The 15,495-nt window shown below is 34.5% G+C and overlaps 1 protein-coding gene across 1 annotated transcript in view; it reads right to left on the bottom strand.

Annotated features, from left to right (window-relative positions):
* The window catches only part of LOC145260438 (uncharacterized), a 138,295-nt gene that overhangs the window by 66,327 nt on the left and 56,473 nt on the right, over nt 1–15,495 (bottom strand). The window contains exons 2-5 of the mRNA XM_080118452.1: nt 14,979–15,164; nt 10,479–10,568; nt 9,780–9,899; nt 5,851–6,005 (exon numbers count right to left, since the gene is read on the bottom strand). Of these exons, the coding sequence (XP_079974578.1) occupies nt 5,851–6,005; nt 9,780–9,899; nt 10,479–10,568; nt 14,979–15,164 (551 nt within the window). The remainder of the gene's footprint in view (nt 1–5,850; nt 6,006–9,779; nt 9,900–10,478; nt 10,569–14,978; nt 15,165–15,495) is intronic.

Genomic DNA, 15,495 nt, shown 5'->3' on the forward strand with positions numbered 1-15,495 from the left:
AAGTACCCATGCGGGGTCGCAGAATACATGGATTAGGACCCAGGCGCGGGGCGAACCCACTCGGAGCTGATGGACCCGTAGGTCTTCCCAGGTCATCCGTCTAGGAGAAGGAAAACTGAAACTAAACCTAGGGGAGGGAGGCCTCTTCAGTACTGGACGACAACCTTCCTAGAGCTGGTGACTCAAACAAATCACCGGTTGGCCAGGCGTAGAGGTACTATCACAGGGACTCGTCTGAATCACCCAGTGGTTGACCTTGTTTCCTGACTAAGGCAATGAACGCCGCTTTTTCCCACTCCCGCCACATCCCATCCCCCTAAACTGGACACAGTGGGGTGCTTCAGTGCCATATATGTCGGTGCAGTTGGACTGGGCTGGCTTTGCTTAATGGATTGAGGGTACCGGACTGACAGTTCCTGGCTGCTGTTTCCGACTGATAGTACAGGTGCCCTAACTCTTTGGTAGCGCTAAGAGCGGCTGCTCCATCAACAGTTGTAAAATATCGGGATGTTTGTAGCGCCATGTCGCGCATGGAAAGGGACCCTGCACTCATCCTCGGTGGGTTTTCCTGAGACCACAATCTTGTGGGTGAGGACAGCTGATGGTCTAGTTGTATTGCATGCCTGGTATTCTGCACAACTACTTGTCCAGCACCCTCACTCACTCACCCTAACTGAAACTTTTAAATAAAATAAAATGAAATGACAGCTCAAGCAAAAGATACGTTTAAACCAGGACCAAACTCAAAGAAAACCAACCTGCCTCCTCCCTTGAGGCTTGCATTTACTAATATCCGCGGGCTTAGAACTAACTTAGATGATGTTGAGTTATTTCTTCTTGTAAACACCCCGGATATCTTAGCATTAAGTGAAACTAACCTTCACTCCTCCATTCCCTCTAACCACTTTAACATGCCTAGTTATCTCCCACTCTACCGTAAGGACTCGGACAGACATATGCATGGACTTGGAGTCTATATTCGTAACACCCTCCCCCTGACTAGAGAAATAAAACTAGAATCAGAGGACCAGGCCTTTATGTGCTTCAGACTAAATATGCAACACAATATTAGCTACTTGTATTTTCTCTACCGCTCTCCCTCAAACCAAGACTGTACCCTAATAAACAAAGTCTCAGACAGCATATATATAGCACACTCCCTCGATAGTAGCGCACAAATACATGTATTTGGTGACTTCAATGTCCACCACAGTAACTGACTAGGATTCTCTAATCACACAGACGTAGCTGGTAGCGCAACACATAGCTTCTCTATATCCCATTCCCTATCTCAGTTACATTTCTGACACGTTTCCCAGACCAGCAAGATCAACATGCCTCACTTCTAGATCTCTTTCTGACAACGGTTCCCAATGACTGTACAACAAATGCCCACACCCCACTCGGGAATGCTGATCACGCTGTGATAATAGTAGAAATCAGCCTAAATTCTCGCCCTAAAACTGAAGACCCACTACTCAAAACAACGAGGTATTACAAAAAGGCTGATTGGGAAGCCATCAGAGATGCCCCATGGCAAAATATCTTTACTCTTCCAGCGGAACAGTGTGCAAATGAGACCACTGAATGGTTCAAAACTGCAATTGAAGCACATGTTCCTGCACGGAAATTCTATAGCAAGCCCCACTCTCCCTAATGGTTTACTTCTGCTTGTGCAGCTGCCATTTGTCAAAGGCAGCATGCATTCCGCAGATTCAACCGACATAAGTCCAGCTCAAATAAACAGAAGTTTATAGAAGCTAGAAATAATTGTAAGAGAGTGATAGACACAGCTAAGACAGATTACTCTGAAACCACCAGAAAACGCATCGAAGCACAGAAATTAGGAACCCGGGATTTTTGGAAGATCTACAATAGCGTAGTAAATAATGGACAGTCAACTATTCCCCCACTATCAAACATTCATGAGGTTGCTTGCACGGCAACTGACAAGGCTAATCTGCTTGCCAGTCAGTTTGCCTCAAACTCCACACTGAACTCGGTACACCACTCACTCTCTGATTTTCCTCTGCGAACAGACGCCACATTAGACGATTTGAAAATCACCCCTTCTCAGGTACATGCCATTATAAAAAACCTAGACACCTCAAAAGCATGTGGACCAGATCTCATCCCGGCTGTGCTATTAAAAAAATGCTCTGTCGAGGTTGCTCCAGTTCTCTCCAAACTTTACAATAAATGCCTTAACGAATCTTGCTTTCCCGACTGCTGGAAAACCGCGTCTGTGGTACCAGTCTTCAAGAATTCTGGTGAAAGAACTGGCCCACTAAATTATCGCCCCATTAACCTCCTCCCGCTTTTCGCCAAAATATTTGAGTCCTTAGTTAATCAAGCCCTAGTCCAGCACCTGACAGCTGCTAAACTCCTGACTGACAAACAATATGGATTCAGGCAAGCCCGTTCAACAGCAGATATCTTAACTGTAGTTTCTGAACGTATATACCGCTCATTGGACAAAACAGGGGAGGGTAGAGCGGTAGCCCTTGATATATTTAAGGCTTTTGACAGGGTATGGCACGATGGTCTTCTAAGGAAAATTAGATCATATGGAATCACTGGAAGAATTCATAATGTAATTAAATCCTTCTTAAGTAATAGAAAAATCCAAGTTGTCCTTGACGGTCGTACATCTAAACAATATGACATAAATGCGGGAGTACCTCAGGGGTCTATCCTTGGACCTCTATTATTCCTGATATTCATAAATGACCTCCCTGATTAAATTTCTTCGGAGATGGGTATATTTGCCGATGACACCACTCTCTATAACAGATATGAAGGGAAAACAAATGAACACATATCCAAGGAAATGGTCGAAACACTAGAGGATGACCTCCAATCTGTAGTGGAATGGGGACAAAAATGGTTGGTCACATTTAATGCTGCTAAAACTAAGCTTGTTTCCTTCAATAACTACAAGAAACCTTCTCTACCACCAATAGCAATGGCCAAGAACACATTGCCTGAAAGTACTTCTTTTAAACTCCTCGGCCTAATGTTTACAGGGAATATGAACTGGAATAGATACATTGAGAGCATTGCCAAGGCTGCTGCAAGGAAGGTTTGCTCCCTCTACCTTGCTAGAAAACTACTTACGCCTGACAGTATCCTATACCTCTATAAGGCAACCATTCGCCCATGTATGGAGTACTGTTGTCACATCTAGGCTGGTGCATCTGCTACTTGTCTCTCGCTCATGGACAGGGTTCAAAAGAGAGTCGCAAACCTGATAGGTCCTGAACTGTCATCTAGGCTTCAGCCTCTGTCCTATCGACGAGATGTTGCATCCCTCTGCCTGTTCTACAAATACTTTAATGGTGAATGCTCTGACGAACTGCAAACACTTGTACCTCCCCAACGTAACTACCCCTGACAAACCCGACAAGCTACTAAGTCTCATCCCTTTACAGTAGAGATCCCTAGGTGCAAGAAAGCCTTTCACTCCGATAGTTTCTTCCCCAGAACTGTGGGTCTTTGGAACTCCCTTCCAGGATTCTGCTTTCCCAACTGCACTGATATGCAGAAATTCAAGTGTAATGTTAACAAACATCTTTCTACTCATCTCCCTTCATAATGACCCTGCTAATGAAGTCCCTAATAGTAGCCCCCTGCTTCAAAGTGGCACTGTGCCTTGTTTGGGGTGAAAATTGAATTAAAAAAAAAAACAAAAAGATGCAATCCTGACATTAGTTTCATAAAAATATTTTTTTTTTTCTTTCAATTCTGGAGTTGTGTTTAATGTGCAAATTCATTGTTGGCACATAAGATTTTTTAAAATGATAGATTTTTTTTTTTCTTCTAAGTAATTATCAGAAAAAATATTGGTGACATCAATTTTGAAAAAAAAAAAAAAAAAAAAAAAATCCTCCACCCCACACAATTATTTTACCAAAAGAACATTGTAATATTTTGCATTTATTTTCAAAAGAAAAAAAAGCTAAATTTATATGAATGAAAGGAGAAAAACTTTTAAGCAGTTATCTCCCTTTATTTTAGTTGTGGGTTGGAAATAAGATTTCTAAGAGAAGCTAAGGCAAAAAAGTATCGCCATGGATACAATCTAACGTCTGCAGCACATACGATAGAAAACAAGTACTTTTTTGTTTTTTCCCTTTATCATTCATGCTACATAAGTTTTGTTTTTTTTTAACTTGTAAAAGTTTCTTATACAAAATTAAAATAAACACTACCCATCTCCAAATTCAGGATAAGTAAAAGTTGGCTGAGGTGACCTAAAATGCGTTTAGTTTTTATCTTAAAATTACTGGAAAATTATAATTAGATATATTTTAAATTCCAGTTTTCTATTTTTAAATATAAAATTTAAAATTTTGGCCTCATAATTATAAATTTAGTAACCTTAAGATGTACAACACAAAATACGATTTCTTATCCTTCAATTGAAAATAGAATATTTTGACAACAGAAAGTGGGAGTAGTGCAACACTCTTCTCGACTTGGCATGCTGTGTTCGAGTTCTGCAGAGGAGTTATAGAATTACTTCACTAAACTCCAACAACTTTAGCAACCGCAAATAATGTTAAAGCCAGTTGCCCATTGTTAATTCTGACATAAAACAATTAATTTCAAATAATCCAAGAGAAGAGATCTGAGAATTCCTTATGTCTAATAAAACACTCATCAACACGATTCTAAATAGTCTGCGGATTATTAACTATGACAATGACCAGTTTATCAATAAAGGAACCAAAATTGAACAATAATTGATACGATGCATTAAAATAGACATACTTATATCTGCTGCATAAAAGGTGGAGCATTTACTACAAATTATCTAAAAGAAAAACATCTTTTGCACCAAACAGATGAGGACATTAGTTTATTTTTTAAACTATTTCATCTAAAAACTAGACAAATTTTTTTTTTTTAATTTGAAAAAAAAAAAAAAAAAAAAAAAAAAAAAAAATGTAAAATGAGAATAAAGAAACAAAATTAAAAAATATTTTTTAAATTAAATAAAATTTCAAGTGAAACAATTTTTGTTATCTTAAAAATTTCAACTATGTAATGGATGCCGTTTCAACTGATGTAATAGCAAAAATAACGTGCTGTATAATTTTGGGATTTAGTTTCTTTTAAATAGCCGAGCATGCAGGGTCCCTCTCTATCAGGGAAAAATTTACTTTCACCATGACTAATGTTTGTGCAAAATTTTTTTTAAATCTAAGCGTGGTTATTGAGAAAAATACAGACAAACAAGAGTGAATTACTAGGTCCAATCCCTCTGTCGGGAGTCCAATAATTTGTTTTAATTCTTGCAGTAACAAATAATAAAATCCAACAAATATTGTTACAAATTAAACCAAAATACTTTATTATTTGGCTTAACACAAGATGTCTATTATTTGTATGTGTTTTTAATGATAATATTTTGTAAAAGTCCAATTATTATCAAGGTCATGTTCTCCTTTTCTGGCTTGGAATGACATTGGCTATTATCGCAAAGGCAATTATTGGCAGAAGTTTGGTTTGGTTGTTATATAACTAACTCTTTTCAGGTTATTTAATGAATCAAGTTTTTATGCTTCAAATTCTTATACATGCAAATATTTATTCTTAGAGTTTAGTTTGGTTGTTTGGGCATCAAAAAAAAAGTATAAAAAATATATAAAATTAAAAAGTAAAAAAATATAAAATCAAAGAAAAGTAAAAAAAATATATTTATAAAAACAAAAATTGAACAGAAATAATAAAGCGCATTATTTTTGCCACTCCACAAATTAAAATGCAAGATGAAATATTAGGCAACCATTACAGAGTTGATATGTTCAAGATATGCGTTTTTTTGGGGTTTTTTTTTTAATTTACTTCGGTTTACTGTATCTGAAGTCAACACCCACAATCCAATGGTCTCCATAGACTTTCTGCCACATTTGAAGAATTTTCACGGGATGAGAATCGTATGTTTGTTTTGCACGGGAAACTCTTTGGGTTGGACCTTCTATAAATGACATCAGTCCTGACTGAAATTTAAAAAACATTTTTCTTTTTTTGGGCAATTCATTGACTAAGCATGCATACCACAGATTTAACCGACATAAGTCGAGTTCAAACAGACTGAAGTATATAGAAGCTAGAAATAACGTTAAGAAAGAAATAGCGACAGCTAAGAGAGGATTTACTGAAACCACTAAAAAACACATCGAAGCACAAAAATTAGGAACTCGTGACTTCTGGAAAATCTACAACAGTGTAGTAAATAATGGGCAATCAACAATTCCCCCGCTAACCAACAATTATGAGGTTGTTTGCTCAGCAACTGACAAGGCTAATATGCTTGCCAGTGGCTTTGCCTCAAACTCCACACTGGACCCTTCCAATCACCCCCTACCTCAATTTCCTTTGTGGACAGATTCCACGCTAGACGATCTAAAAATCACCCCTACTCAGGTGCATGCTATCATAAAAAAAACCTTAACACTTCAAAAGCATGTGGTCCCGATCTCATCCCGGCTGTGCTATTAAAAAAGTGCTCAGCCGAAGTAGCTCCAGGTCTCTCCAAACTCTACAACAAATGCCTTAATGAAGCTTGCTTTCCGGCCTGTTGGAAAACTGCTTCTGTTGTACCAGTATTCAAGAATTCTGGCAAAAGAACTGACCTATCAAATTATCGCTCCATTAGCCTCCTCCCACTTTTCACCAAAATATTTGAGACTATAATTAACTATGCTCTAGTCCATCACCTCACGGATGCTAAACTTCTGGCTGACAAACAATATGGATTTAGACAAGCCCGTTCCACAGCAGACATCCTAACTGTAATCTCTGAGCATATATACAATTAACTGGACAAAGCGAGGGAGGGCAGAGCGGTAGCTCTAGATATATCTAAGGCTTTTGACAGGGTATGGCATGAGGGTCTCCTCAGGAAAATTAGATATGTATCACCGGTAGAATACTTAACATAATTAAATCCTTCTTAGATACGAGAAAAATCCAGGTTGTCCTCGACGGTTGTACATCTAAACAATATGATACAAATGCGGGAGTGCCTCAGGGGTCTATCCTTGGACCTCTATTGTTTCTAATATTCATAAAGGACCTCCCCGACAAAATTGTCTCTGAGATGGGTATATATGCTGATGACACCACACTCTATAACAGGCATGACAGGAAAACAAATGAACACATATCTAAAGAAATGGCAAAAACACTAGAGGATGACCTCCAATCTGTAATGGAATGGGGACAAAAATGGATGGTCACATTCAATGCTGCCAAGACTAAACTGGTTTCCTTCAATAATTACAAGAAACCTTCTCTGCCACCTATAGCAATGGCCATAGACTTTATCTGATAGTACATCTTTCAAACTCCTTGGCCTAATGTTCACAGGAAACATGAGTTGGAACAATTACATTGAAAGCATTGCTAGGGCCGCAGCAAAGAAGGTAGGCTCTCTACCGTGCTAGAAAACTACTAACACCCGAAAGTATCCTGTACCTCTATAAGGCCACCATTCACCCATGTATGGAGTATTGCTGTCATACTTGGGCTGGTGCATCTGCTACTAGTCTCTCGCTCCTTGACAGGGTTCAAAAGAGAGTCGCAAATCTGATAGGCCCTGAACTGGCATCTAAGCTTCAGCCTCTGTCCCATCGACGAAATGTTGCATCCCTCTGCCTTTTCTACAAGTATTTTAATGGTGAATGCTCTAATGAACTGCAAGCACTTGTGCCCCCACGACGTGAACACCCTCGACAGACCTGACAGGCTGCAAAATCCCACCCCCACACAGTAGAGATCCCTAGATGTAAAAGATCTTTCTACTCCAGTAGTTTCTTCCCCAGAACCACTAGACTTTGAAATTCCATTCTAGGTCCCTGCTTCCCCAAATGTACTGACATGCAGAAGTTCAAGTGTAATGTGAACCGACATCTTGCTGCCCATATCCCAACATAGTACCCCAGTAGTTGTTGCCCCTGATAGTAGCCCCCTACACCAAAGTGGCAATGTGCCTTGTTTGGGATGAAAATGTAATAAAAACAAATTACTACCAGAACAATAATAGAAACTCGCTATGAAGCAAGTGAACAACAAAAGAAGATGTATTTGAGAGGAACAGCTTACCTTATAGGCTTGTATATACTGATGTTTATTAGCAGTTTTCTTTTCAGATAAAGTTAATGTCAAGAGAGAAATAAAGCGCCTTTCTAGGGCTTTACTAGTCTAAGTTTTATAGGATGGTGCTTTGGTGGGGGAGGTATTTCATAGCATATCTTTTAAAACTTTATATAGTCACGTTTTTCGTCTTATAGATATTGGGTCATCACTGTTTCGGGGCCTTCCAAAAGTAACGCATCCTATTTTTTTATCCAGCTTGAATGGATCATAGGAGATTGCAAATTGCATCGTTATGATGCCTAAACTTTTGCATTTATAACCTGAAAGTTTAGTTTCTCTGTTGCAGATATTGACAGTGTGAGACTCTAAAAAAGCAACTTGTTATTGACGTGCATCAGAAACAGAGATGTGTCATTGAATTTTTGGCAAAATTGCATTGAGAATGGTGGTGACTATGTAGAAAAATAAATTTTGGAGCACAAAAGGTGGCTTGTTCTAATGGTACCACTCCTGTCTTCATAGTTCTTTAATTTTTCCAGTTAAAAAAATTTCTTAAATAAGAGGCTTTACTTTTGGAATGACCCTCATATTTATCCATTTTTAAAAAATAATGTTTTCTATTCAAAGCAACAATACGTCAAATGAGTTAAAAAAGACTAAAAATCATTTGCTTTTACTGTTATTCTAACAGTTTTAATTTTTACTGAGTTAATAATGCTTCAAGAACTGATATCGATAATGGCATTAGATTGGAAGTGCCGATTTGAAATTGGCGTTAGACTCTTAGATCAAAGATCAATGTTATGGACAACTTTGGCCGTAATTATTACTTCCTATACTGGTGATAGTGTAAACATGAAACCTGTGTCTATAGGTAATAAATAATGTTTATTAAAATATTATTCAACCATGATTGGGTTTCTTTAAGAGAGTTATAATAAGTTGTCAGCTTTAGCGTAAAGTAATGTTCCGGGGTTTGCTCTTAAACACCGTCTTTATATTTGTCCGTTTGCTGCAACATATTATTCCAGATTAAGAATACTCAAAGATAAAAATCAATGTGTTTAACAAGGTTTCTATAAGAGTGCTCAATAATAAATAGAACTAGATATACATTTTTTTAATTTATATTTGAATTCATGTTTAAATATAAAAAGTTAAAATAATTTAAAAATGTTTATTATGACTTTGTAGTTTGGTATTTAATGCCAAGAATTTATGAGAAAAGAAAAAAAAGATTAATCTCTCTCATATACTTTTTATTCGTATTTAATACGAATAAAAAGTATATGAGAGAGATTAATCTTTTTTTTCTTTTCTCATAAATTCTTGGCATTAAATACCAAACTACAAAGTCAAAAGTGGGTTCACAATCAATCAAATCACTTTGTTCACTGATGGTTGTGTAAGAATGAATCACTAGTGTCTCTAAGTAAAATCAATATTTGTTAAAATATTTAAATATGATAGATGGAATAAATTAAGAATTCCTCCAACCTTTCGGTTCTTTGTTGCCTTTCACAAAATTGTTTGAACTAACAAGGAAAACAGTGTCTGCTCCTTAAATAGTGTACACAAATTTTTCACTAAAAAAATTTCAATTTGAAAGACTAAGTTCCTGAAATCATAATAGATGGACATCATAAAATTCTTAAAAAATTTTTTAAGCTTACTTTTTTCTCATTTGGCAAAGAAAAAGTCTGAAGACCCACAAATCTCTGCCAACATTGGTTTATAAAATCATTTCGAATCTTTAACAGCCGCCGTTTTTCTTCCAATCTCGAAATATCCATCTGCAAAAAAATTAAATATAAAAAAAATCATTTCTTGATGAATTAAAATATTTCAATTATTTTTCAGGTTTCTCTGATGAAAACTAAACTTTTGATGTTCTTTAACAAGGCTAACAATTATTATCGAGTGAAACTGGTTTAAAAAAAAATTTTTTTTTTTAATTAAGATCCATGCCGCTTGTTGGGTTGTAAGTATGTATGCTGTGGTGGCATGAGTGCTAGGAGTTCAGAGAACATTCCATTAAAGTACTTGTAAAGTAAGCACAAGGATTCAGCATCGAAGTGATGGGACAGAGGTTAAGAGCTTGGTTGACAGTGCCGAACCTATTAGATTTGAGACTTATTTTTGGATGCTAAGAAGGCAAGACTAGCAGATACACCAACCCAGATGTGGCAACTCCATGCCTGGCGAATGATGGCTTTGTAGACATATGATACTGTCCAGTGTGAGTAGTTTTCTAGCACGGTATAGAGAGCCTATCTTTTTATTATGTGGTCATTTCCACACTTGTAAAGAGAGAAAAGTGAAGTCAAAATATATACGTACACTACTCATCTAGTGAATAAGATCCTACTTACCTGTATTTTATGGTTGAGGGCTTTCTCTACGGCTTCTGGGCATTCTGTGACAGTACCAATGGGAGAAACAATATGGCAATCACTGTCTTCCTGAAAAATTATTCATAATGGACAAAAAAAATGTTAAATACTAGAAAATCAAACCCATTTACTTCCAATTTATTTCAATTATTTGTTTTGTGTTAATTAATCAACCATTTGGGAAGATGGCATGATATTATCTAGCACCATCTCCCTTTTCTTCAGTCTGGGAACCTCCACTATTAAACATGAGTCACCTTTTTGTAATCTAATCAAAAACTCCTGGAGAAAGATTGCCAGTTACAGAGTAAATGGTCTAGCAAGTACCAAGCACACCTGACCGAACAGAAACCATAAGACTTGCAGAACAGAGGACTATAAACTATGCTTTATTAGAAGAATGCTGTTAGAAACCAAGGAGATTTGTATGAAATATACCAGGCAGATGACAAAACTTCAAAATAATTATTTTGTCCACAAAATATTTTTTAAAATTCTAAAGTTTTTTTTATTTTGGATTTATCAAAATATGGTGAAACCCAAAACACGAGAGCTTTCCAACACAAACTTCCGTCAGCCATGACTGAGTAGAAGTCCTAATAATTCACAATTGTATTTTGAGTGTCGCTCACACTGAAGATTGAACTTTCAGTCTCAAGAAAAGTGTAACTTAGAACTGAATTTCACCAAATACTTTATCCACTATACAACGGGCCCTTAACGAAAATAATTCGTGAGACCAGTAGTTCAAAGAATCCAAAAACGGATAACTGTTTTTTCATAAAGAATACCAGTGGCTTTTAAAGGCTGCAAATTCAAACTTGTATCGTTTCAGATTAAAAACTACAAAACTTTTCAAACAAAAAAAATGTAAAAAATAATTCATTTTTTTTTTTTTTTCATGAGTTTATCATTGCACAAAACTGTGTTTACATAAAATGAAGGAATTAATCTAAAAAAAACTTTCATTTCAAAGCACTTATATTTAGAGGGAAAATTTGTTTAGCTAAAACTCCCAAGTGTTATGACTAGTGGTGGGACGATTAATTGGAATCGGAAATCGTAAGAATCGTGTATTTTGGGAGGTATCGGAATCGGAATCGCATCGTTAAAAAATACCTTAATTTTCCGATTCCTTCATTACGATTCTTTTAGTCTGATGTTGAAAAAAAGAAAAAAATGTCCTGATATTTCTAACCGCAAGAGAGAAATGTAGCATGTTATAAAAAGAAACCAAAGAAATTCATTATTAACAGGGCAATGCTTAGTGCCCCTCCCTTACAAGATTCATTCATTCAGATCTATTGTAATCAAAACTACAAAAGAGTTAACTTGAAAAGTATGCAGGGCTCTACATTGCGAGTAAAAATTTAAAAAAATACGCTTATCTTTTTGGCGACTGTTTTTTTTTTTTACTGAAATCTTCTAATACTGAATGAAAATGCTTTTTCAACTTATATTTTCTTAAAATAAATCGAGCAAAGTCAAATTATTTAAACAGTAAAAGGTTTAATAGAACAATATTTTTTTTTCTTTTTTTCAAAGAAGGCTTTTGAAAGAAATATCTCTAAAATGAAATTGATCACGTATTATTTTGCAAAATTTTGAAATTTGGACCAAATGAAAATTCGTTGAATTTCTTGAAATCTTTTTTTAACTCTTTGGTCCACGACTTAGCAAAATTACCAACTAGTCACCCAGAGCAGTTTTATTAGTAAGGGTCTTTTTTTTTTTTTTTTTTTTTGCCTAAATCACCATCTAGGTGTCACCAATTTTTTTAACCCTCCTTAACTTCAAAGAGTAAATACAATATATACAACTAAAAAAATAATTTTTAAAAATGCTGATTCTATTAATGAAAAATTCTTTTAACTAGAAATTAAAACTTAGGTAAAGATAGCTAACTGACATCAACAGGAGCACTGGTTAACTACTGAACCAGTGTGAACCACGTGGAAACGTGTGGGGGGGCGGGGCGGAAAAAAGGAAATTAAATGATGATAATAAATTATGATAACCGTCTTTAAAAGGCACTAAACTCCTAAAATTTACTTCTTTAAAATTTTAGGCGGCATTCCCCGGCGATTTTAAAGAACTCTCTCAAAAAAAAAAAAAAAAAAAAAAAAAATTTTAAGTTTGGGAAAGATATATTTATTATAACCGAATTCCTGTATGAAGACTGGATCTACTTTATTGGACGTTAATTTGTGAGATAAGTAATTTTTCAATGTTTAATGTTTTTAAAGTTTCAATCATCAATTAAATTTTTTTAATTGCGTTTTATTTTCAATTTATTTAAAAAAAAAAAAACAGGGTTTATTTTTCAAGGTAACAAGCTTCGAAAGAAGTCTAATTAAAAAAAAATCACTTAATTTTTAATTTCGACAACCCTGAGAATTTAATTATTAAAAAAATATTGAAATGTGACATTTTTTTTATTTAACATTTCTATTAGTTCAATTAATTTTATTTCAATAATTCATTTCACTCAACAAACTTCACCATTTTTTGTTTTGTTTTGTTTTTCTTTTATCTTTTTCTGTAATTTTGGTAATTATTTTTGCTCAATTTTATCTAGTATTTCATTTGTTTTTATAGTGGTATCGTTTTTATATGTGTTCCTTTGATATACCCTATTTCAAAATTAGTTTGGCTAAACTTATTCTTTACGTAAGAACCAACGTGTAAAAGCAATGAAAAAGTAAGAAAAAACAATAGGTGTTAACTACACTTTGTGAATTATGCACGTTCATTTATAAATTATTAAATTAAATATTTATCTTTTTTTATATTTAATTAGTATATATTTTCTTTCTCTTCCGCAATATTTTTTTTATTTAATTCATTAAATCTGTAAATTATAAGGACCAAAATAATGAATTGTGTTAATTTATTCTCTAATTTTCTTGTTTTTGTTCTGTAATATAAATTCTATTTTATTTGTTTTTGCTCTGAAGGATTAATTCTGTTTTCTTTGTTTTTTTTTTCTGTATTCCAATTAAGTAAAATAAATTTTCTCTAAAATAAATTTTGCTAATTTTTCCGTTTAGTTTACTATATAATAATTTTATTTAAACCAAAACACGACTGTGTAGGCATAAAATATCTCTTCCAAAGTTAGAGAACATATTTGGGAACTACCCGATCATAAGTATAAAACTACCTGGTATATTTCAAAACAATAATTCCCTAGGAATCGGAATCGTACTTGGTATCGGAATCGTTAATCAATATTTTCCTGGAATCGGAATCGGAATCGTATAAAAATTAGGAATCGTCCCAACACTAGTTATGACCATCAAAAATATGCATATGAGATCAACTAAACTGATTCACGATAAAAATAAAATCTTATTCAAAACATTTGTAGTTTGATGGAATAAATAAAATTCGTAGATTTTTTTTTTTTTTTTTTTTAATCCTTTGCATTAATTTGTAAATCAAATTTTTTACCATTTACTTAATTTGTCTTCCTGTTTCATTTCAGATTGGGATCATTTGGTATGACACACAATGCTTCCATTCAGAAAAACATACCTATATATATATATATATATAGGATGGTTACATACCCAGGCACTTCAAAATGTTACTACTAAAAAAAATTTACATTGTTTATTTTTGGTTGTTTATTTGTATATATAATGCTTCCAGTATTTTTAATCTTTTAACGTTTAAATCCATATAAATGATTTTTGTGTTTTCAACTAAAACCTTTTTAAACTGGGAATGTGGGCTGCCATGTTTTAGGTGTTGAGAAATTGAACTTTTGTCGGAAATATTATACAGTGAATTAAAGAATATCAAACAGGTCTTGATTAATAATCAATATTCCAATTTCTTAGTCGATAAGCAAATTAAGTTAACAATTAGAAACTTAGACCAAACTAATAACCAAGTTAACAATCCCCACCCTATCAATATATATCCCAAGTCAATAATAAGATCCAATTTATCATCTACTATAAAAAATTAACGATAATCAAAACTGCCTGAAGACGACTGTTGAAATTCAGCGGAAAGTACTTGCAAAAAACAACCAAAAGAAAAAAATAGATGGACGAAGATGACTATGGAACTTTCTTGCACAGATTAAACCGACAAATAAGAACGACAATTCGAAAAATTGAAAAATTACAAAAAAAGCTCATTAAGCAAGAACACTGTGTGCTATTCAACAATATGTGTCCGAATGAAAACATGCTGCCTAAATACATAATACACATAAATGTTTATCTGCATTTATGTTGTATGATAATAAAGAAAACTACTTTTATGAGCAAAAAAAAAAAAAAAAAAAGAATTCATACGTTTTGCAAAAAAAAAATTAAAAAGAAAAAATATCTTCGTACAAAAAGTTGAGAATGTTTGATGTCAAAATTTGTAAATAGTTTATAATAATTTCATTATTATGTCATAATTTTATTATAATGTCATAATTTGTAAATAGTTCATCTGTGGAGTGTGAAAATAACTTACGTTTGGATGGATTTTCGGTTGACTTTCGAAATGGCAGGAATCCAAGTCTGTCAAAAGCCAACGATTTGTAAAGAGATTTGGATCTTCATTTGTTGGCGGCAATTGGGCAAGTAGCAACTGAGAATTTCCGTTTTGTAAAAAGTCGTCAATGAAGGCATGTGAAAAACCGTCCAGTATTGAATGGACCTGAAAATGGAAACGAGACACAAAGTTGCATGTTAGGAAGTGAAGAGATTCAGATTTCTGGACAGGCGTCCGAGGCAAGCTCTTCTCCTGAATCTGCAACAATCTGTCTGATGGCTACTTTGGTCACTATTTGTCGGAGTACCACCGAGAAGTGTTATTGCAATAACGTTATTTTTGTCCTTCATCAATGACCTGCTGACATTAAGGAACAATGCAACATCTCATTTTAACTATAATTTTAACCTAATTGTGTTTCTAAGTTCTTCTGCAGAGGACACAAATTTCTGTGTCACATCCACACTCTTACATGGCATCGATATACCTGCAGTCG

Source organism: Euprymna scolopes, chromosome 3 (assembly GCF_053919585.1).
Source record: "Euprymna scolopes isolate OS-2025 chromosome 3, ASM5391958v1, whole genome shotgun sequence".
In the NCBI taxonomy this organism is placed as follows: Eukaryota; Metazoa; Mollusca; class Cephalopoda; order Sepiida; family Sepiolidae; genus Euprymna; species Euprymna scolopes.